At 44.1% G+C, this 24106-nt stretch overlaps 1 protein-coding gene across 1 annotated transcript in view; it reads left to right on the top strand.

Moving 5' to 3' along the window:
* The first annotated feature begins 3444 nt into the window (after positions 1-3444).
* FRRS1 (ferric chelate reductase 1) overlaps positions 3445-24106 on the top strand; it is a 30688-nt gene continuing 10026 nt past the window's right edge. Inside the window, exons 1-7 of the mRNA XM_035123866.2 lie at positions 3445-3677; positions 12658-12856; positions 14714-14850; positions 17100-17194; positions 19426-19573; positions 21053-21235; positions 22053-22154. Of these exons, the coding sequence (XP_034979757.2) occupies positions 12658-12856; positions 14714-14850; positions 17100-17194; positions 19426-19573; positions 21053-21235; positions 22053-22154 (864 nt within the window). The 5' untranslated portion in view covers positions 3445-3677. The remainder of the gene's footprint in view (positions 3678-12657; positions 12857-14713; positions 14851-17099; positions 17195-19425; positions 19574-21052; positions 21236-22052; positions 22155-24106) is intronic.

Raw genomic sequence — 24106 nt, 5'->3', positions numbered from 1 at the left:
GCCTGGTGCCTAAAGATATGTAATGAAGGCGCCAGGAGAGCCTCCCTGGGGAGAGCATTCCACAAACGGGGAGCCATGGCAGAAAAGGCCTGTTCTTGTGTTGCCACCTCTGGACCTCTAATAATAATAATAATAATAATAATAATAATAATAATAATAATAATATATTATTTATACCCCGCCCATCTGGCCAGGTTCCCCCAGCCACTCTGGGCGGCTTCCAACAAAATATCAAAATACAGAAATTCATCAAACATTAAAAGCTTCCCCAAACAGAGCTGCCTTGAGATGCCTTCTAAAGGTCTGGTAATTGTTTTTCTCTTTGACATCTGATGGGAGGGCGTTCCACAGGGCGGGCGCCACTACCGAGAAGGCCCTCTGCCTGGTTCCCTGTAACTTGGCTTCTCGTAGCGAGGGAACCGCCAGAAGGCCCTTGGCGCTGGACCTCAGTGTCCGGGCAGAATGATGGGAGCGGAGATGCTCCTTCAGGTGTACTGGACCGAGGCCGTTTAGGGCTTTAAAAGTCAACACCAACACTTTGAATTGTGCTCGGAAACGTACTGGGAGCCAATGTAGGTCTTTCAGGACTGGTGTTATGTGGTCTTGGCGGCCGCTCCCAGTCACCAGCCTAGCTGCCGCATTCTGGGTTAGTTGTAGTTTCCGGGTCACCTTCAAAGGTAGCCCCACATAGAGCACATTGCAGTAGTCCAAGCGGGAGATAACTAGAGCATGCACCACTCTGGCGAGACAGTCCGCGGGCAGGTAGGGACTCAGCCTGCGTACCAGATGGAGCTGATAAACCGCTGCCCTGGACACAGAATTGACCTGCGCCTCCATGGACAGCTGTGAGTCCAGAATAACTCCTAGGCTGTGCACCTGGTCCTTCAGGGGCACAGTTATCCCATTCAGGACCAGGGAGTCCTCCACACCTGTCCGCCTCCTGTCCCCCACAAACAGTACTTCTGCCTTGTCAGGATTCAACCTCAATCTGTTAGCCGCCATCCATTCTCCAACCTCATGGAGAAGGCACACAAAGAAGGGCCTTAGATGATGACCATAGGGTCTGGGTTGGTGATCTGCTTTAAGCCACTCTCCATCCTTTCTGTTCAGGGGGAGATTGAAGCAATAACCACCAGCAGCCATAACAAGATGAGCAGATAAGCAGTGCATTGAGAATTACCAAGATTTTCCAGGTACTCTCTTCTCCCAAGCAGTCTGTTCTCTCGTCATCTCAGCTGACAACTACTCATTATGAGGTGAAGCTAATAACATTAATGTGGGTGAGAGGATTTGAAGGGCAGGAGGGGGCTTAGCTTTCCCCTTGCCCCCCCATGTCCCCTCCATATCCCGTTCTCTGGCCATTTCCCCTCAGCTCGGCTCATCCAATGAGAGTAACAACAGTCTTAAAGGGATACTAGTAGGCAGGAGAAAGATAAAGCACAATCCTTTGATTTTCCCCCCTAGCAAATGGCCACCTTCCCCCACCCAGTGCTAACATTAACTCAGCTAAAAACATGCAGTCTGCCAAGGCATACCGTATTTTTCCATCTATAAGACGCCCCTATGTATAAGATGCTCCCCCTATTTTGGGGGACTCATATTTAAGAAAATGAGGGGAGATGGCTCCGTGTATAAGACACCTCCGAATTTTTGACATTATTTAGACATTATTAGTCTTATACACGGAAAAATATGGTATTTTCAGAGAGACGCTTTCTCACTCTCCTGTTTGAGACCCATAGAAAAGCAGTTTTGCAACAGAGAAATGCAGCTGATTCGCAGGAAGTCTTATAACCTCCATTGCCACCAAATCAGAACGAATGCATAATAAATAGGGCTCCTTAACCTCTGGGACGCGGGTGGTGCTGTGGTCTAAACCACTGAGCCTAGGGCTTGCCGATCGGAAGGTCGGCGGTTCGAATCCCCGCGACGGGGTGAGCTCCCGTTGTTCGGTCCCAGCTCCTTCCCACCTAGCAGTTCGAAAGCACGTCAAAGTGCAAGTAGATAATAGGTACCGCTCCGGTGGGAAGGTAAATGGTGTTTCTGTGCACTGCTCTGGTTCGCCAGAAGCAGCTTAGTCATGCTGGCCACATGACCCGGAAGCTGTTTGTGGACAAACGCCGGCTCCCTTAGCCTATAGAGTGAGATGAGCGCCGCAACCCCAGAGTCATCCGCAACTGGACCTAACTTTCCAAAGGTCCTTTACCTTTACCTTTAACCTCTGGACAAACTTTGTGCAAGCAAATAGCTAAAGGAACAGGTCAGCAAATGGAGGAAAGAGGCAATATCAGGACTTTGCTCCCTGATTGATCCTGAGCAGAGTTCCAAATAGAACTTGGAAATAGAAGTATTTGCAGCTGTTCCGATGACTCCAAATGTGTGTTTGAGGGGTTAAAGTGAAGAATGCTAGCGAAATGGGTTGTCTCTGTTGCCCTTGCTCTGTAAATAAATACTTAACCAGCATGTAGTGTGTACTGCTCCATACACAATTTCTTTTTTTGCTGTTAAAAAAAGATTCTGAACTTTATGAATGGATTGAACATTGACGAATTTATGAAATTGCTCTGGTTTTTCCTCTCTTGGAGGGTTTTAAGGTATTGTGAGGTGGAGGGGAGGGAGTTGAGGTGGCAGCAAGGCAAGGAGCTGATCCTAAGCCAAATGTGCTTAAGGATGTCTAGTTGATTTCAAATGACTTAGCAGTAAGTGAGTGCAGGATCAGGGCCTCTTCATTATTTGGTTAAAAGGAAGCTGTTAAACTGCCTTTTCTCAGCATGACTCATACTTTCCAACATTTCTTTGATGAAAATAGGAATGTCCTATTTTAATAATAATAATAATAATAATAATAATAATAATAATAATAATAATATCCCACCCATCTGTTTGGGTTGACCCAGGCACTCTGAGTGGCTTCCAATGTATATACAAACATAATAAAACATTAAACATTACAAAACATACAGGGCTGCCTTCAGATGTATAGTTACTTATCGCCTTGGCTGCGGGGTCACATAACTCCATACCCTCCAACATTTCTCCGAGGAAAATGGGGATGTCCTAAGGAAAAGTGAGACATTCTGGGATCAAATCAGAAACTGGAAGGGTTTCTGTAAAACCCTGGAAAATAGGGACACTTGGAGGGTCTGTAGGAGGGACTAAAGTTCAGTTATTTGGAAGTAGATCCCACAAGCTTCGATGGGTTTTGCTCCTGATAGGACTGAGCAGTCCTATAGAGATGCTTTTTGTGTCCCTTGGGGGGGGGGTCACTCCCAGATGTATCTATGAAAGGAGCCCAGCAGCCTGAGCCTATGTATTCTTACTTGATCTGAAAAAAGTAAGTCCAACTGAGTCCAGTGGAGTTTTCACCCCCCCCATTCATTCCTTCCCAGAGCTGCTTCAAGGACGAGTTTGCTTTCGCCTTAACTTTGCTTGGCTCCACCCACGTCTGAGAGATGCGATACAGCTTGTCAGAAAGCAGGAAGAGGCTCCTGCAAGATAAGAGCGGGGCTGAGCGGGTTTCTTCACTGCAGCCTCCATGCTCACAGCAGTGAGTCGAAACGACTTGCTTGCCAGAGAAATGCCCACCCTTTAAAAAAGAAAGAAAAAAAATCCTGTTTGGGTAAAAGGGGAAAGTCTAGCAGCTGCGTTTATGCCACAGGAGCAGCGTGCTCCTTAAGGTAAGAAACAGGTGTCTTATGAATTCCTTTCTTAAGAAGGTGTGTTCTTGTGCATCTAAGTTGGGTGTCTATGCTGTGTTTAAGACACTGTGTTCAGCTTATAAGAGGGGACTTTGTGGCTGGCTGTGTGTTGGATGGCTTTGCCAAACCTGTGCCTTCTCTCACCCTCTTCTTCTTCTTTTAAAAAATCCCAATATATATTGCAGAGATTGGTTATGTTAATTAAGGAAATGTTGAAGGAGCTCTTAAATATAAAAGTTCTTACTTGATCGGATTCTGTGTCTATGAATTTTGTTGCCTTTGTTTCAGTGCAGTGTGTGCTAAGGTAACCAAATATTCAAAGTTGTGGGTGGGTATATTTGATGTTATGAGTTTGTGGGAAGGGCAGACTCTTCACAGACTCTCCGAGTGCCCCTATTTTCCAGGGACAATCCTAGATTTTCAGAAGCCATCCCAGTTTCTGATTTGATCCCAGAATGTCCTGCTTTTCTGTTGGGTGTCCCTATTTTCAGCGGAGAAATGTTGGAGGGTATGGAGCTATGTGACCCCTGAGCCAAGGAGATAAGTAACTGTACAACCTTTAGAAGATATTTGAAGGCAGCCCTATAGAAGGAAATTTTTAAAAACATGTTTAGTTATGTTTTTATATATGTTGGAAGCCACCCGAAATAACTGGGGCAACCCAGTCAGATGGGCAGCGTATAATTAATAAAATTATTATTAATTATCATTATTGAATAGGACATCCCCATTTTCATGGAAGTAATGTTGGAGGGTTTGTCTCCATAATCTCTAAGGTCAGTAAAGAGCTAGAATTTGAGCCAACTCGCAAATTCTTGAAGTACACAAAATTTAGTTAATTAAAACTAAGCCAAGCACTGTTGTATTCAGTTTAGGATCACAAGTCCAGACATCTGCGTACAGCTAGCAAGGGATAAGCCAAGTCTTTTATGTGACAAAAGGTGTTGATGGCCCATGTAGAGGAGGAATCTTTGGGCCTGGGCATACAGAGGTTGCCAAGGTGATGGGGTTTAGCAAGGTGGTGGGTCTTAGCAAGGTGTGCTGGGAACAAGAAGGGAGAACGAAGACAGTTTCTGACTATAGAGGCTGCAACCCAGAGACTGGGGAGCATAGCTGACTGCTCTGGATTTAAGCTTGCTGAAGCTATGAGAGGAACAAGGAGAGACACTCTGGAGATGCAATGCTGTGAACTCTCTTCCTCTCCATGTAGATCCAGGTGTAAAATGAACCATATATCTTAAAAAGCTACAGCCCCTGAATTCTCAACCGAGTGTTTGGAACTTCCTTGAATCTTGCTGCTGCTCAGCAGAGATTGGAGTGGTGTGTACCTATATAGGCCTTGCCGATCGGACGGTTGGCAGTTCGAATCCTCGTGACGGGGTGAGATCCTGTTGTTTGGTCCCAGCTCCTGCCAACCTAGCAGTTCGAAAGCACGTCAAGTGCAAGTAGATAAATAGGTACTGCTCCGGCAGGAAGGTAAACGGTGTTTCCGTGCACTGCTTTGGTTCACCAGAAGCGGCTTAGTCATGCTGGCCACTTGACCTGGAAGCTGTACGCCGGCTCCCTCGGCCAGTAAAGCGAGATGAGCGCCGCAACCCCAGAGTCGTCCGCGACTGGACCTAATGGTCAGGGGTCCCTTTACCTTTAGGAGAGGGCACTTGACAGTGGGGAAAAATGTGTGTTCACTAGATACATGGTTTTCAAACTTCCTACCTTCAGGGAGTCCTTTCTGTACTGACAGGTAAATCAAGGAACTCCAGAGCTCCAGGGAGGATTCTAGATCCTGTGTCTTGTTGGGTTTGCACTTGGGTTAGACAAGACATTCTTTGGCCTGTCAGGCTGCTCCATTTGTGTAAAAAGAGGGTGAACCTTGGAGGACACCCCAACATTTCCCTGCAGTTGTTTGTCATGAGGCAAGATCAGGAGTGGGAAAACAAACCTTGCGGGGACATTTGTTTTCCTTTTACAGATCATCTGAGGGTTTCCTGGAATGTAGTGTGACGACGACAGGGTTAGGGAAATATGAACTTGTATCCTCTTTCAATAGAAATCAACATGTTAACAAGATATCATGGCTTCTGGGAAGTTAATGTATCAATATGGAAAATGGTTAAAATCCCATTTATTGTGAAACAAGAAAGAATAATGGTGTATGAATCGAGGCAACATGTTTGCTATTGGATTCATTAGTAAGATGGTATATGATACATAGTAATTTGCTGGATACTTTTGGCGATTTTCTTGTGACTTATTGTAACAAAACCAGTGGTTACAATTATTAACATTCTTACATATATACATTTTTAAGCACATGTAAAGTATTTGCATGAAACACACCATAGTCTGTAAGTTGAGGGGTGCACTTGAGCAGTGAGAAGCATTAAATAGAGGTACAACTGAACTGGGGAGATTATCATGGCCAGATACGTAGAAGTCAAACAGTGTGGTGGCAATTTCAAACCTTTCTAAAAACAGCCACTAAAATGTAGGAAGTTTCTTAAGCAGAAGTTCCCAGAGAAGGTCATAGGAAAGATGAATCACAATGGAAGTGGTTACTGAAACAATCGGCTTCTCAAACTGGCAAATCAAAGCTGTCTATATTTCACAACACAGTGAGATTCTCCCAAATTCTTAACCGTACTGTAGTTGGATGGGTGGGGACAGGGCTTTTTTTCAGCCAGAACGCCGTTCCGGCATCTCTCAGGTGGGCGCCATTGTCATTATAAGAGAGCAAAGGAGCCATTCATGGTGAGTTCTGGCACTGGGTGAGGAGAAAATATGTGCACCATGTGTAGAATTTGTCAAAATGTCTGACTGTGAGGACCTTAAGGAACTGTTTATAGACAGGCAGATAAACCCCATTGATGGCAAGGGACCAAAGATCAGACAGATGACCTGGTGAAAACCTGGAATGAAAACACAAATAAAAGAAATCACATCTCCGTGCTTCACCAAACATCTTTCCAAAACCTTTGTAGAATGTGCTCCTCCTTTAGTCATTCAATTCAGTTCATTCACAGTGTGACTCTGTGCATATTTACTCAGAAGGAAGTTCAGTGGGACTTACTCTGAGGCATGTGTGCTTAGTACTGCAGCTGTATAGCTGGAAAATCTCATGGTGAGCACTTTCTGGGTTGCAAATGCTTTCTAAATCTTTCCTGTCCTAGGTGTCACATGTGGATAGACTAGGTAACGGCTAATATTTAGCTTTTCCCTGGCTATTTATTTATTTAGCTGATCTTATTAATGGCTTTTAATCTAGCTTGTTGGACAATATTCCATTGGGTTTTTGATGCATTTTTCAAACCACCGACGCCTTTTATAAAGTGAATTTGTTGCATTCGGGCACTGGAACACAAAAGCTGTGCAAACCTGCGGTTCCGGTATGCAATTATATCCGTCCTGCAAAATACTGACAATTTGGAGGCACCCATACACAGCACTCAGATCCTTTGAGGAAGGTAGACATATGAATGTGGTGGATGGATAAATGAAGCACTAGACCTCTACTAACAGCCTTGCATTTCATAGTTACTGTGATTTAATGGCGATGAATGTTTGGGTCTCAGTAAATCATAACTTGGAAGGCTGAACCTGAACACAAACTGATGCACTTATTGTGGTGTGTGTGTGTGTGTGTGTGTGTGTGTGTGTGTGTATACCTCTGTACAATAATTTTCTGGTCCACTTTCAGTTAGATCCAAGTTTCTAAAAGACCCAACTAATACTGTCTCCTGTTAGTTTCTGCACAGCCTTATCAGGTGTTAAACTCTGCTGTGGCTTAGCCTTGAGTACGGAGCTTAGTTTGCAAAGTCCAAACTGGTCATCTTGGTGTTGCAATAACTGAATAATCTGGATTTGTTGGTAGCAAACAAATGACAGCATTATTTAACATTCTTAATGTGTTACCATTCATTCATTCATTCATTCATTCATTCATTCATTCATTCATTCATTCATTCATAGCACACTGTTGCTTAGTGTTCCTTACAATTATGCCATTCTTTTTTGCCCTGTAGTAGAATGAACAGGTTTATTCTAAAGGCAGTTCTCCCTTAATTAAGCACTTAATGTTGGCACATTAGCATAGATGGGAGAACCAGGATAGGTATGGGATTTCCACTTGCAAATGCCATCAATGAACTCAAGTGACTATACTTTTTTTGGTCAAAGCAGGTCCCTAGGATTCTGCCTAGATTTAAGTTACTACTTAGATGATGGGAAAGGACCCTGTTGCTCAAACACATGCCAAGGTCCTTGCTGCAGTTCTGTAGAGATATGTGAATATGTGCAGTTATTAGAATATCACATGGTAATTTTTAAAGTGATAGTTAAACTTCTGTTCTTGTTCATTCCTTCTAAGGATGTGGTCAGTTTACCTAGAGTTCCCTAGCTGTCCACATCAACATGACTTTCTGGTTGTGTACACACCCCAGAAAGTGTTGACATGGTTGGGGATATCTTTACCCTAGACAAAGGAGTTCACACCCCAGCTATAGGCGAATTAGGAAAAGCTTAAGCCGGGGTTTCTCAACCTTAGGTCTCCAGCTGTTTTTGCACTACAACTCCTGTCATCCCTAGCTAGCAGGACCAGTGATCAGGGATGATGGGAATTGTAGTCCAAAAGCAGCTGGTGACCCATGTTAGGGAAACCCTGGCCTAAGGACTCCAAACTGTGCAAAGCTGGTTTGAGAAACAATGCATGAAACTGTAGCACCTTATAACAAAGTACATGGTGCAAATGCATGTTAGATTGTGTCATGGATTAAAAACTCAGCATGGGAAAGACAGTGAGTGTGCTGTTGATGGGAATGTGGACACAGCCTTGGATATCATGCGTTGTCTTTCTACCTCCAAGTTGATATTCTTATCTAAGCCAGTGTTGGGTGGCATTCAACTAACTTTTATTCAGGGTAGACCCATTGAAATTAATGTCCATGATTAAGCTGGGTCCATTCATTTCAATGGATCTACCTTGAGTAAAGGTTAGTTGAATGCAACCCATAGCGTCTCTTGATTGCTTCTTCAGGACCAGTTGTAAGTGGTTTGCTTCCTTGCTGACTCTCTTCCCTGCATGGGGAATTCCCAAGCATTGTCTCTCCAGTGACTTTGTTTTCCCACCCTGATGATTTACGTGACACATAGTTTTTCACATTGATGGCTGTCTTTTGCCACAGGAATGTGAGTCCATTCATCTTTACACAAATCTTTTGGAAAGATTAAATGTGAAACTAAGCTTGACTGTTTGTATCAGTATTTTGAACAAGGGTGTCTCTGTGTAAGGCAGAAAAATAATTAGCTCATGGCTATCAACCAGTGATGCAGCTCGGTAACTTTAGACCATGGACTTAATGGTCTGTGTGTATTTTAGATGCCGTGTCTGTTTGTGTATATTTTAGACAGCACATTAACATTCCCCTTTTACCCACTGCCACCATTCCATGCTTTTGCAACTGATTCTACATCCCTGACATACCAGGGAAAAACAAAAGTTTGCTAGTCCTGATAAAAAAGAAAAGATAAAATGAATATCCCTGATTGTGTGCAGTTTAGCATTTTAAACTTGCGTGAATCCTTCTGGGGGAGGAGGAGTGAGTTTGCTTCTGCTGTTCAGAGCAGAAAGATACTTATTTGGGAATAAGTACCATTCTGTTGGCATTTCCGTGCGCTGCTCTGGTTCGCCAGAAGCGGCTTAGTCATGCTGGCCACATGACCCGGAAGCTGTACGCCGGCTCCCTCGGCCAGTAAAGCGAGATGAGCGCCACAACCCCAGAGTCGTCCACGACTGGACCTAATGGTCAGGGGTCCCTTTACCTTTACCTTACCATTCTGTTGTAGAAGAGATTTTTTTTAAAGCATAAAAATAACAAAACAAGCATTCCTAATGTATCTACCCTATGCATTGAAGCAGTATCATGTTACTTTAAACAAAGAATCCTGGGACTGCTGTTTGTTAAGGGTACTGCAACCCACGAAGCTACGATTTACAGAGTTCCTACGAAGAGGGATTGATTGTTAAATGCCTCTGTGAATTATAGTTCTGTGAATAGGGGGAGTCTCCTAACAATTCTAAGCATCCTTAACAAACTTCATCTCCCAGGATTCTTTTTTTTTGGGGGGGGGGGGAAGCCAAGGCTGTTTAAATAATGCTTCAAATGTACAGTGCAGCTGAGGCTGAACAGGCTGCTTCCTAGGGTTGCCAGACTCAATAGAGGACAGGACTTCTGTGCCTTTAATTGCCCTGCTCTCTTTTGAGTCTGGAAACCTTAAAGAGAAACCAGCAGACCCTTTGCTTGGAAATTAAACAAAGGGTCTGCTGGTTTCTCCTTAAGGTTTCCAGACTCAAAAGAGAGCAGGGCAATTAAAGGCACAGGAGTCTTGTCCTCTAGTGTGTCTGGCAATCCTACTGCTTCCTGACTGTAAAGTTGTATTTAAAAATGTGAGGGAAGAGTGGCTGATCTGGTGACCAGGGACCATTCTGGCCCAGGTGCTTATACTGAGGCTTTTCACTGATCTCCACCATTAGCTGGGGTCACCCCCCCCCGCTCCACAGGGCTCAAGGATCCTGTCCTTGCCTTTGCAGTCCATCACCACGGCCAATGATAACCAAGGTCAAGTGCAACTTATGAAGCCTGCACATCAAATTCAGCCTACCTATGTTTCATGAATTTGTGACAATTTCAGCTATAGGACCAAATGGAAATCCCATGTTGGTATCTGTGATAGTCACAGACCATGTCACCTTTCCCCTGCTAGCGTAAGAGATGGATTGCTCAACAAGGAGTGTGAAACAATTGCTAATATTAAAAGGCTGGATGCTTACGAAGCTTCAATTCCTGGTGTATCACTGATGCACAGCAAGACACCGTGAGATTAGCTTTCATTTAGGTTCTCTTAAGGCAAGTTGGATACGGTTTGCCTGTCAGCCAGTTGTTTGCTGTTATCATGAATGCCGTATGCCTGCTTGGGAGGAGCAATCACTAGGGCAGGAGTCTAATCTTCAAAGCTAAGAAGCATTGACTCTAGTGGACCCAGCTCCTCTCCATATTACGTTTATGTCTCAACTCCATCGGACTAAGTATCCTGACTGATGATGTCTTTGTTTCCTCAGGTATGAGTTGGTACTGCTAAATTGTTCTGAAATTGTTCTCTGTAGTCCTTGAGCTTAGGGCTGCAGACCAGCCAACTGGATATTGAATGAAGGCAAAGAGACTGTCGCATTTACTTTTCCAAGTGGAATAATCTTTTTGCTCAATTCCAGAAGTTTGGAGTGTGCAAATAGTCTATAGCAGGGGTTCCCAACAAAATTTTATCGAGGACCCCTCATCGAGCCGCTATTGTGACAAGGACCCCCATTAATTCCTAATCCTAAAATTAAAAAGTGAGAGTCAAATTAAGAGTCTTTTTATATTTATACGTTTTTTACAGTTACAACAGAGTACTCCATCAGTATACAGTTAGTTTTAATTTTCAGTTCTTAATGAGATGAGTTAAATCTGTCCTTTGAGTCCATTATTTCTGAAATATTAGGTTCCAAACTTGAAACTTTCACTCTGAAATCCGACCGCATGTCGAGCCGATTCCTATATTTGTTTTTCATGAAACACATGGAAGAAAATGCTTGCTCACACCGATATGTGGTTGCAAATGGAAGGATCTTTTTCATTGCCTTATCTCCAAGTTTCTTGTTTACAAACACTACTGTTTTGCAAAGAGGCAGCGCATGCCAGGGAGGAGGGAGGGGAATGGAGAAGACAGGGTACCTGCAAATGAAGCCGACGCGCGCAAAGCATCTTGGGGAGGTGAGCGTTAGTAGAATGCACGCGCTGCCTCTTTACCTAGAATCATAGAATCATAGAGTTGGAAGAGGCCACAAGGGCCATCCAGTCCAACCCCCTGCCAAGCAGGAAACACCACCAAAGCATTCTTGACAGATGGCCGTCAGGCCGTCAAGCCTCTGCTTAAAGACCTCCAAAGAAGGAGATTCCACCACACTCCTTGGCAGCAAATTCCACTGTCAAACAGCTCTTACTGTCAGGAAGTTCTTCCTAATGTTTAGGTGGAATCTTCTTTCTTGAAGTTTGAATCCATTGCTCCGTGTCCGCTTCTCTGGAGCAGCAGAAAACAACCTTTCTCCCTCCTCTATATGACATCCTTTTCTATATTTGAACATGGCTATCATATCACCCCATCTTCCCCAGCCTAAACATACCCAGCCCCCTAAGCCATTCCTCATAAGGCATCATTTCCATTTCCATTTTGGTTGCCCTCTTATGGACACGTTCCAGCTTGTCAGTATCCTTCTTGAACTGTGGTGCCCAGAACTGGACACAGTACTCCAGGTGAGGTCTGACCAGAGCAGAATAAAGGGATAAGATTACTTCCCATGATCTAGATGCTATACCCCTATTGATGCAGCAAAGAATTGCATTGGCTTTTTTAGCTGCTGCATCACACTGTTGACTCATGTCAAGTTTGTGGTCTACCAAGACTTCTAGATCCTTTTCACATGTACTGCTCTCAAGCCAGGTGTCTCCCATCCTGTATTTGCAAAACAGTAGTGTTTGTAAAGCGCCACCTAACGGCATACAGCAGAACTACTGCCTCTATCTAATTCTAGTTTTGCGCTAGACTCTGCTCATGCAGGAAGCGGCCAAAACAAAAAAATCTGTTATCATACAAAATATATTTAATATATTTTTTATTCTAATAGCATCTTGCGGACCCCTCTGGCATAGCTCGCGGACCCCTGGGGGTCCCCGGACCACCTGTTGGGAACCACTGGTCTATAGAAAAAGATCTGGTAATGTAGCTGGGCGGAGCTCCTTTCTTTAAAGAGGGGAGGGATGCACAGCAATGACCTGTCTCTCCCAGTCATGGCTTTAACAAAAAAATCTGCTGCTTTTGGAAATGTTTATGGGGGACTAAAACTTTGATATGCATTGTTCCTTTTCTGTAGATGGAGTCTCCTGGAGTAGCTTTGATGCTCTGGGTCTTTGCCTGCCTTTCTGGCCCATCAACCGGCTTCCCAAATGGCAAAGTAACAGAGGCTTGCGAGACTATGATGCCCCTACATGGACACTCTTTGCCTCAGCGCTTCCCGAAGCACACCGTTGAAGTAAACGTGACGGAGTTCAAGCCAGGGGACCGCGTGAAAGGTACTGTGATCTTCTTGCCTCGCTACCGTCTGCGGGAAGAAGGACGTAACGCTCGCTGCTTCTGCGATTGCTGCCTCCTCCTCCTCCAGATACTTGGGTGCGGTGCTCCAGGTTTTGTGGGGCCCTTTGGTGAAGTGCCCTCAGTCCCATCCGCTTGACAGTGTCATTCTTGCTCATTTGATTGTGGTGTAGTGGTTAAGAGCGGTAGACTCGTAATCTGGGGAACCGGGTTCACGTCTCCGCTCCTCCACATGCAGCTGCCGGGTGACCTTGGGCTAGTCACACTTCTCTGAAGTCTCTCAGCCCCACTCACCTCACAGAGTGTTTGTTGTGGGGGAGGAAGGGAAAGGAGAATGTTAGCTGCTTTGAGACTCCTTAGGGTAGTGATAAAGCGGGATATCAAATCCAAACTCTTCTACTTCTTCTTCTTCCTTGTCAGGGCCATTGCCGGATTTACGTATAAGCTAAACAAGCTATAGCTTAGGGCCCCACTCTATTGCCCCCCCAAATGTAAAGGAAAAACCCACTAGATGTACATTTCCAAAATATAAGAAAAAAACAAAATAAAACCAACACACAGCAACAGTGTTTTGTGTTGTGTAGGCTCCTATGATGTAAGCCTGCTCCCTAAAATATCACTGGTTAGATACCTATTGGGTCCATGAATTACCACATAGCATATATTCAACACAAAAAACAGCGACAATTTGTTGTTGACAAAGGACAGCTGGACATATAAAGGGCCCCATTAATCTCAGTAGCTTAGGACCTCATCAGACCTAAATCCGGCCCTGGTCAGGGCCTAATCCACACCACTCCTTAGGTGGAGAGAGCAAGGTGTATAGAGGCTGCAGCAGGACATGGGTGGCGCTGTGGTCTAAACCGCTGAGCCTCTTGGGTTTGCCGATCGGAAGGTCGGCGGTTCGAATCCCCACGAAAGAGCGAGCTCCCTTTGCCCTGTCCCAGCTCCTGCCAACCTAGCAGTTCGAAAGCACGCCAGCGCAAGTAGATAAACAGGTAATGCTGTGGCGGGAAGCTAAATGGTGTTTCCGTGTGCTCTGGCTTCTGTCGTGCCAGAAGAGGTTTAGCCATGCTGGCCACATGACCCGGAAAGCTGTCTGTGGACAAACACCAGCTCCATCAGCCTGAAAGCGAGATGAACGCCACAACCCCATAGTCGCCTTTGACTGGACTTAAACATCCAGGGGTCCTTTACCTTTTCCCTTTTTTTAGAGGCTGCAGCTGCTCCTTCCCCTTGCGCTTGGCCCTGTTCGTAGTGGGCAGAGTAGACAGAGTAGACATGAGGAGACAGAGCCGCTCAGGAGGAACAGAGGCAGGGGCAGAGGACCGGTGGTGATGTGGGCCTCAGGAGGCATCCAGCCCTACTCACCTGTGACACCAACCCTTCTTGAGTGTGGCCTGGCTTTCGTTTTTCATCATTATTATATTTCTCACCAGAAGGTGTCAGTAGTAGCCCCAAGAAAACCGCTTGCAGCAGCAGAACTACCAGCACGGCTCCCTCAGCTGATCCCTGCGCTGGTTCTATAATACTGCTTCTGAATGGGCATTGTATGGCCCTGCCAACAAACCTGGCTTCTGCATCAGTTGCAGCTTCAAGGGAAGCCCCATGTGGAGTGCATTGCAGTAGTCTAGCCTGGAGGGTACAAGAACATGAGGCACTGAAACGCTTACAAGGAATCTTAGACCCGCAGCTTACAGTTCGTAACAGCAGGTAGGGAAAAAGGTACGCCCAGCTCCTCCGTATCCTGGAAACATAGTTAGAGGCAGGTAGGTGCTGGTGGCACAACTAGAGCTTATTAATAGCCATTCCCTCTTCCCTCGTTCTCCTGGTTTCAGTTAGTTTGTCCGGACCTGTGTTTGAAGGATTTTTTCTACAAGCCCGCAATGCTGAGAACCTGGAGGGGCCTGCCATTGGCTCCTTTGCCCTAGCTGACAGGAAAAGATCTCAGGTCCTCACATGTGGGCGTGTCAAGGTAAGAGTCCTTGCATCTTCCCGATGGCATTGGCAAGCAGGTAGTTCCAAGTAGATTAGCCTCCCCCCCCCCCAGCAGCAGAATATGCTGTTGCTACTTTTTCCTGCCTGCATCTGCTTGGCATGTAACCATGGCATAGGAGAAATAAATTGTATGAGTATGAAAATACCCTTTGAAACTGGCAGAAGTTTGGGATGAATGTTCTCCTTTACTGGCAAGAATTATGGTAAATGTTAGGGCTCCCTCTGCTGGGGTGTCCAGTATACCTGAAGGAGCGTCTCCACCCCCATCGTTCTGCCCGGACACTGAGATCCAGCACCAAGGGCCTTCTGGCGGTTCCCTCACTGCGAGAAGTGAGGTTACAGGGAACCAGGCAGAGGGCCTTCTCGGTGGTGGCGCCCGTCCTGTGGAACGCCCTCCCATCAGATGTCAAAGAGAAAAACAGCTACCAGATTCTTAGAAGACATCTGTTTAGGGAGGCTTTAAATGTTTAATCGATTATTTATTTTTCTGTTGGAAGCCGCCCAGAGTGGCTGGGGAAACCCAGCCAGATGGGCAGGGTATAAATAATAAATTATTATTATTATTATTATTATTATTATTATTATTATTATTATTATTATCCATGTGAAAGCATGGAAAGTTAATGGTTGCTGCAAGACTGCAATTTCTAAACTTAGCTTTTAGTTTGTCTTTCCCATAGCATATGTAACTAGAGTACCTTAGTGGACCTCAGACCAAAGCCACTTCTCCTTTGTAATATACATAGCACAGCAGCCCATCTTGTTACGAATGTATTAAAAAACCAAAGCAACAAATTTCTAGGTCTCCCTTTTCAGAAGCTGTTCTAGAAACTGCTCCCAAAATTGTTTTCAAACTTTTTCTAACGTGGAGCTTCCTTGGGTAACTGGTATATGCCTTGACCACTAATCATAGTGGTCTATCATAGAGGATAGCCAGACTGTACAGTGGTACCTTGCAAGACGAATGCCCTGCAAGACGAATTTTTCACAAGACGAATGCGTCTCGCGATCTGATGGTGACTCGCAAGATGAATTCGTTTTGTGAAACATTTGTCTTGCGAATCATGGTTTCCCATAGGAATGCATTGAAATTTCATTAATGCGTTCCTATGGGTAAAAAAAGAAATTTCAATGCATTCCTATGGGAAACCACGATTCGCAAGACAAATTTTTCGCAAAACGAATTGACTCGCGGAACGAATTAAATTCATCTTGCGAGGCATCACTGTACTCAAAAACAAAAATCTCAAAGTCTACAAATGAATTTTTTTATTTATTGATTTATTGCCCCACCCATCTATCTATAATCTATAGCCACAAACCATTATGGAGGTGATCCAAATGATATAGTATATCTCTCATATATATCATATCTAAATCCTACATTATGATTCAAAGTGTACCCTAATCAGTTGTCCATAGTCGATGATGACTTCACCCACTCTTCTTACCACCTCTGGTAATGCCTCGTATTCTCCAATCTCCACTGTACACTAAATTGTACACTAAAATCCCATGGCTGTGTATCAAATGTGTGGAGAAAGTAATTCTTTCCCCCTAATATTGCTAGTCCATATGTTTCCATACTAAGTCTTCAAAGACACATTGCACTGGTTTCCCACCATGTTGTACTATTGTTTTTTCTAGCTGCCACCAATAAATGCATTATGAAATCCTTAGAACCTATCTTCTTGTTAGATCCTGTAAATATTGATAGATTTTACTCCAGAGTTGTTTATTCTATCTGTGCTTTTGTGATTTTTTCCCTTCTCGATTCAACATGAACCTATTTTTTTTGTTTAAAGTGCTTCTCGAGATTTTGTGTCACCTTCGTGAAACACGTATGCAGATCAACCCCAAGCCTGAACTGAGCTTATGTGATGTACTATGAATTAAAATTCATGTGACTCTACTCTGATGTCATGGCTAGATGTGGGGAAACTTTGGTTCAAATATTGCTTGGATTATAAAGATCCCCAGATGATCACATCTAGATTTTTCTCCTGCCATTGGTAGCAGTTAGTGTTGGCAAAGAAATATTTTTCTTCTAATCCATACTGAGCTTCATGACCTCTTCAGTATGTGATGTCAATAAGCCTACGATACAAGCCAAATATTAAAATGCAACTTGTGGTAGACTGCTATAACCATTTAGATGATTCATGAATGGAGTAGTTTGCATAATCTCACTGCGTAATGCTTAAATGGGGCATTTGTATGTTACAGAATTCAGCTGTCAGCCATACAAGTAAATCTAAGAAAAGCCATCTAGATGCTTATTGGATTGCTCCTAGAGATGCACCAAAGAGAATACAATTTCTGTAAGTATGCATAATAAAGACAGATCGTTCTTAGGTTAAAAGGTAAAGGTAAAGGGACCCCTGACCATTAGGTCCAGTCGTGACCGACTCTGGGGTTGCGACGCTCATCTCGTGTTATTGGCCGAGGGAGCTTCCAGTACAGCTTCCAGGTCATGTGGCCAGCATGACGAAGCCGCTTCTGGTGAACCAGAGGAAATGCCATTTACCTTCCCGCTGTAGTGGTACCTATTTACTGTATCTACTTGCACTTTGACGTGCTTTTGAACAGCTAGGTTGGCAGGAGCTGGGACCAAGCAATGGGAGCTCACCCTGACGTGGGGATTCAAACCGCCGACCTTCTGATCGGAAAGCCCTAGGCCCTGTGGTTTAACCCACAGCGCCACCTGCTGTCACTGTTCTTAGGTTAGTCTCCTTTCAAAACCTATATACAAAAACAGCAATACTGCTATGAAGAAGATGCAGCTCAGTGGGAGAGCATCTCCTTTGTACGTAGCAGGTCCTTGATTCAATTCTCCTCCTCCTCCTCCTCCTCCTCCTCCTCCTCCTCCTCCTCCTCCTCCTCCTCCTCCTGATTTCTGTAGCACCCTTCATCCGAACAGCACAGAGTACTTTACAATATAAAAAGTCCCCAGGTAGGGCTAAGAGAGAAACCTGTCTGAAATCTTAAGAGAGCTGCTATCAGCCAACATAGACAACAATGAGCTGACTCTGTAATATAGCAACGGGGGGTGCTGTGGTCTGAACCATGGAGCCTCTTGGGCTTGCTCATCAGAAGGTTGGCGGTTCGAATTCTCGTGACAAGGTGAGCTCTCGTTGCTTTATTCCAGCTCCTGCCAACCTAGAAGTTTGAAAGCATACCAGTGCAAGTAGATAAACAGGTACCACTGTGGCGGGAAGGTAAACGGCACTCTTTGCACTCTGGTTTCCGTCCCGGTGCACCAGAAGGGGTTTAGTCATGTTGGCCACATGACCCGGAAAGCGTCTGTGGACAAACGCTGGCTCCCTCGGCCTGAAAGCGAGTTGAGGAACACACTCCATAGTTGCCTTTGACTGGACTTAACCGTCCAGGGGTTCTTTACCTTGACCTTTTAAATAGCAACTTCCTATGTTCCTATAAGTCTTGAACATCTTTATGTTCTGAGTACAGGCCTTCCCTCTTTTAAAAGCCTGCTTCTGATATTCTGTAAAAGGAAATCAATATAAATATGACTTTAAAAAAATAACATCACTGTTGTATCACCAAAACCACTGTTGCATCTGTATTCCTGTGGCTTTCAAAATATTTCTTTTAGACTTCTCTTTCCTGAAAGCTGTAGGGTTGCCAGACTCAATAGAGGACAGGACTTCTGTGCCTTTAATTGCCCTGCTCTCTTTTGAGTCTGGAAACCTTTTAATTTCCAAGCAAAGGGTCTGCTGGTTTCTCTTTAAGGTTTCCAGACTCAAAAGAGAGCAGGGCAATCAAAGGCACAGGAGTCCTGTCCTCTATTGAGTCTGGCAACCCTAGAAAGCTGTCATGTTTCAGATGTTAAGAGACGGCCCACTTCCACTTATTCAATGTTTTTATTTGTTTGTGCAGAGGATTAAGCCCATTGGTGATGGGCTTCCCTGCCTGTGTGGCGAGGCTAGTTGAAACCTCTGCATGACAAGCTTGTGGCCTTGTTTTGATTTTCTGCATCAGCCTTTACCAACCTGGTGCTGTCTAGATACTTTGAACTACAGTTCCCATCAAGCCAAGCCAGCAGGACTACAATGGTTGGGGCTGATGGGAGCTGTAGTCTAAAGCATTTGGATGGTGAAGGCAGTTTGACACACAGAGCTTGCTAATATTTGCAGGGAAATGTACCAACCAAGTCTTCGGTGTGCACATCTTTCTCCATTGTCCAACTGAACACCTGCTACCAATTTGAAACTCTGGGTGACAGGCCCACGCCACCCTGACTGGTGGCAACCATTACTCTCTTGCAATGGTATAAGGTCAAAGGTTATTTCCTGAATAAATATGTAGCAGTCTTCCCCAACTTGGGGCACTGCAGACAACTGCTATCATCCCTGACCATTGGGCATGCTGGCTGGGACTGATGGAAATGGACCCCCAACAACACCTTGAGGGCATCAGGTTAAAGAAAGCTGGTCCAAAACATCTGTTTTGGATTTCAGGAAGGACTTGTTCTATGTGGAAGAGAACAGTACATGTTTTTGGTTCAAATCTCTCCTTTTTGTCTTGTTTTCAGAGTCACTGTTGTAGAAAGATTTAGAGTCTTTTGGGTAAAAATTCCAGGTCCTACAATCTCCCAGCCCAATGCACCAACCCTGGCAACACCTGTGGTGACTGAGGTGACTGTTGGAACTTCTCTGCCTGTTTCTCATCTAACCCAACCAGTAAGTAGTGCTGAGCTCATGAACGGAGCTGTTTGGATTTTAGTAAAATGTGACTTCGTCAGGGAAGATGGCAGTCTGAAAAAGAGTTGGGGCATTCAGTCACACACTCCCCTCCCACTGAGCCTAGGGTTGCCATATTTCCAAAAGTAAAAACCAGGATACCCTGAAAGCTTTTTTTAGGAAGATCCCCAAAGTTGTCGAAAACACAACCCCCCCACGATTTCTCAGTTTACTTGCCGAAAATCCAGGACAAACCACCGCCTTCTGGAAATTCGCCCCAGACGTCACTTTCGCCTTTGAAATCCCGGTAATTTCCAGGAAATCCTGGACATATGGCAGCCCCATAAGAGCCCCTTTGACCCATGCTGAGGACAGCCCCAACTGCATTTTGCATCAGCCTTCACGGTTGACTGTTTGGTGTGTGCTGAGGAATGCATGGATTGGCTCCAAACTACCATAGCCAGATCTGGGTGGATGGTGCTAGAATGCACCGTAACTCCTCACTAGATGTGCTTCCAGGGCTATAATTTTGTTCAAACTCCATGTTCCGGCCGCCCGGTGGTGGACATGAGCCACCGGAAGGAGTGTGCAATATGACTGGGCCTTATCACATCTTGGTCACATGAATTATATATTGGCTGATAAGATTTCTTGCATTAAGAATCTTCATAACAAATGGGGCTCAAGGTGATCTGAAGTCTTATGCCCAAGGCTCAGCATTTTCCCCTGTTCAATGCCTAATCCTTGGCTCAAACGCAAGTGCAGAAATAGGTGCCGGCCTTTACACAGATTTTCAAACAATGAAACCACACTTTTAATCCTCTTCATGAATCGATTGCATCAGTCATCTGGTTTATATTGAATCTTGTTCACCTTTTTGGGTATAGCAGCTATAAATTAGATTTCCTTTCAGTCTTCTTGTCTCTTGTCAAGTATTAACTATCATTCCTGCCATTTCAGAAACTTAGATGGATCTTGTTGCCTCCAATACTGAACTTTAGGGTAACCTCTTTAAATGATTATTGGCTGTAGCATGTTTTTTTTTTTTGCACTTGGCCTCCTGCAAAATGAACAGACTGTTTTCCATTCTTTCTCCTCATTAAAATCCACATGGACCTCCTTTTTAATCTTTACAGATCTTGTGTAATTATCTGGAGCAGTTTGGTATGATTCAGAAAGCCTTTAATTATACTCCAGCTAATGCAAAGTTTCGAACAATTAACATAGCTGCCTGACTAAGACAAGAGTGGGATTGTAGTTTGCACCCAAAATTACAGAGTTTGAATGATGTCAGTTTGAGGCTTGCAGCTTAATAATGGCCAGAGAAACTAAATGTAATTGCTGGGTAGAAATCTGAGGTTGTGGGAAACGGTTTCCCCTTAAAATCCTGCAACGGCGCGAGTGCATTTTCCAGAACGTCAGCCATTTCTCAAGTAGTGATCTATTAGGTAATGCAATTTGGCTTCTTGTCTTCCTTAGTTCAGTGCATCGGACTGTGGCAGCAACAAGTTCTGTGTGAGAAACCCTTCCGACTGCGATCCTGGAGCCCGTGACTGCTTCTTTCTGTCTTTCAAACGAGACCATCTTGACTTGATTGTGGTGGAAATGAGTGGTCCTAGCGATGGCTATATTGCATTTGCACTGTCTCATGACCAGTGGATGGTTCGTAAACATTATTTTCCAGTCGGATCCTACTGCCAATCTGGGGAATTTGCATAGTCTTCTGGGCATAATCCTAAAACTAGAAATAAGAATGAACCATAAAAAAGCCAGAATATACTTGAGCAAGGGAGCTGCAATTACTTAGAAGTTCCCTTCCATGAGTATCCAGGGCAAACACGCATTTCCAACTGCATGACTGCTCGCACCAATATTGGATAAGTATGAGATGTACAAAGCACATTTCATTGATAACATACTTTATCAAATCGATTTTGTTTTGTATAGCATACAGGGATCTGCTTGAATGAAGGGGTTTTTACAAGAGTGGCGAATAAAGTCTTCCGACGTGCTGTTCTTTGTATTGGTGGTAGGACAGATCCTGAGAGCTCATTTTTGTATGTGCTCCCAAACTCCTAGGACAGGCATCCCCAAAGTGCGGCCCTCCAGATGTTTTGGCCTACAACTCCCATGATCCCTAGCTAACAGGACCAGTGGTTGGGGAAGATGGGAATTGTAGTCCAAAACATCTGGAGGGCCAAAGTTTGGGGATGCCTGTCTTAGGACCTAGGGGCTTGCATCATGTTGCTGCCAGAGTTTGCAGCCCCTTACTACCTGTGCAAGTTAAAGCTGAATTGACTCTATGGGGTTGTTAAAATAGGAACTTCAGTGAATGTGTCCTTAAATGGTGAGCCAATTCTGGATAGGCTTTCATGAACGCCCATTTGTCTTGGCTGTGTAGCCAGGGCCCGTGCAGACATGGAGAGCTGCCTGCCTGCCTGGAAATGCCATTTAACAATCTCTTTGACGTTATTTGCAGGGTGGTGGTGACGATGCCTATCTCTGCATTAGTGACAGTCACCACGTTGACATCAAGACAGCTTCTTTAACTGGACGTGCTTATCCAGATTTTGATTCAGAGGTATTTGTGTTTTGAGATATATATATATTTATTAATATTTTATTTCTGTTTTGCAATTTAAAATACTCTTTTTACATCCTTAAGATTTTACATCCTTAAGATATCAGTGACTTCCCTTCTTTTCTTTCCATGGTTCATGTTACATATCATAAATCTTTGCATATTTTACAAAAACTATACCACTCAGTATTCCATTACTGCATCCATCAAAACTTGTTTACACAGTTGTTTACACATATGTTCTTCTTGTTCTTTTATTCTATATGTTAAGCCTGTGAGTTGTGCATATTCTGTCAGCTTAAGTTGCCATTCTGCTTTAGGTGAGACCTATCTCGTTTTCCATTTTGGGGCTAACAAAACACGGGCCGCAGTAGTAGCATACAGAAATAACCTTTTTTGACACCTGGGAATTTCAGTCTGAATTATCCCCGACAGAAAGGACTCTGGTTTTTTGGGGGAAAGTACTCTTAAACTCCCCCCCCCCTCAATTCATTATGGATAATTTCCCAGTACTCTTTTACCCTTTTACAAGTCCACCACATATGAAATAATGTTCCCTCCACCTCTTTGCATCTCCAGCACTTATCTGATTCAGACTTACACATCTTAGCAAGCCTACTCGGAGTTAAATACCACCTGTGAATCATTTTCAGGTAGTTCTCCTTCAAAGAATAACATGCTGTAAACTTCAAGTCACTTTTCCAGAGTTTTCCCCAGAGGTTAAAATCTGTATAGTGTCCTATATCTATTGCCCAGTGTGTCATTGAGGCTTTAACAAGCTTGTCTTTTGTTTCCCAAAATTTGTTCCTTGGACACTTTTTTATTTTTAAATGCCAATTATAGGATTGAATCCATCATGTTCCTATGGTAGACAATGACCGTCCTACACATGTTGGCTTCTTTGGCTTTCCCCAAAGAATCCTGGGAATTGGTACATTACTCACAATTCACTGCACCCTTAACCAACTACAGTGTCCAGGATTCTTTGATAACATTTTAAGATCGCACCTATACCAGTGTAATTAGCAGAACAACACAGCAAAGCTTTGGGATCTTTGCCCTTTTATGTTGTCGGGGCGTTTCAGAGTTGATGTTGAAGAAAACTCTTTGCCCACATAGTTCAAAGCAAAGCATTTTATTGCCGCAAATCATCAAGATTCACGTTACATGAATGCAGTTAGGAGATTCTGATACATTGTAACCTACACACCGCTAACAAACTAAGTACAGTTACAGGTGTTGGTCTGGTGTAGTCGAAACAAAATAATTCCCCCCCCCTTCCAGTAGCACCTTAGAGACCAACTAAGTTTGTCATTTATGAGCTTTTGTGTGCATGCACACTTCTTCAGATACCTGAAGAAGTATCTGAAGAAGTGTGCATGCCCACGAAAGCTCATACCAACGACAAACTTAGTTGGTCTCTAAGGTGCTACTGGAAGAATTTTGTTTGTTTAAACTAAGTACAGTAACCTCATCTTAGGAGGCTGAGGGAAAAATGGCAAAGAGACTCAAACTGCATGCAACGCTGCTGGTTGCTTCTGGCTATATATATCAGCCAACATACACACATGCTCAAAAAACTCACTTCTCCCTCTAGTGAGAAAGGGTGGTGGTGGTGGTGAAATGAGTCATTTCAGAATCCTGCAGCTTCAAGCTGTTTCAGGAGGCCCATCACAGAAATCAGACCCAGGGGAAGGGCAACTGGAGAGACAGACCTAAGCACAGTTAATGCAGTTAACACCAATATTTAAATTACACTAGCCTTCTTTGGGTGAAATCATGTGCTTTAAATATATGTTGTGTACACAGCCTGAGGCACCTTTGTAGGTGGCGTGGTAGGTGGCACATGGATCCAGCTTTTATTTGTGTCTGATCTCCATTGCACTTGGGAAAGAGTTCCTCTCTCTTTTTTAAAAAAATAATTTTTTATTAGATTTTATAAAGAGAGATAC

This window comes from Zootoca vivipara, chromosome 7 (assembly GCF_963506605.1).
Source record: "Zootoca vivipara chromosome 7, rZooViv1.1, whole genome shotgun sequence".
NCBI lineage: Eukaryota > Metazoa > Chordata > Lepidosauria > Squamata > Lacertidae > Zootoca > Zootoca vivipara.
Note: the sequence above shows the minus strand (reverse complement) of the source record. Positions and strands in the feature narration are given on the sequence as shown.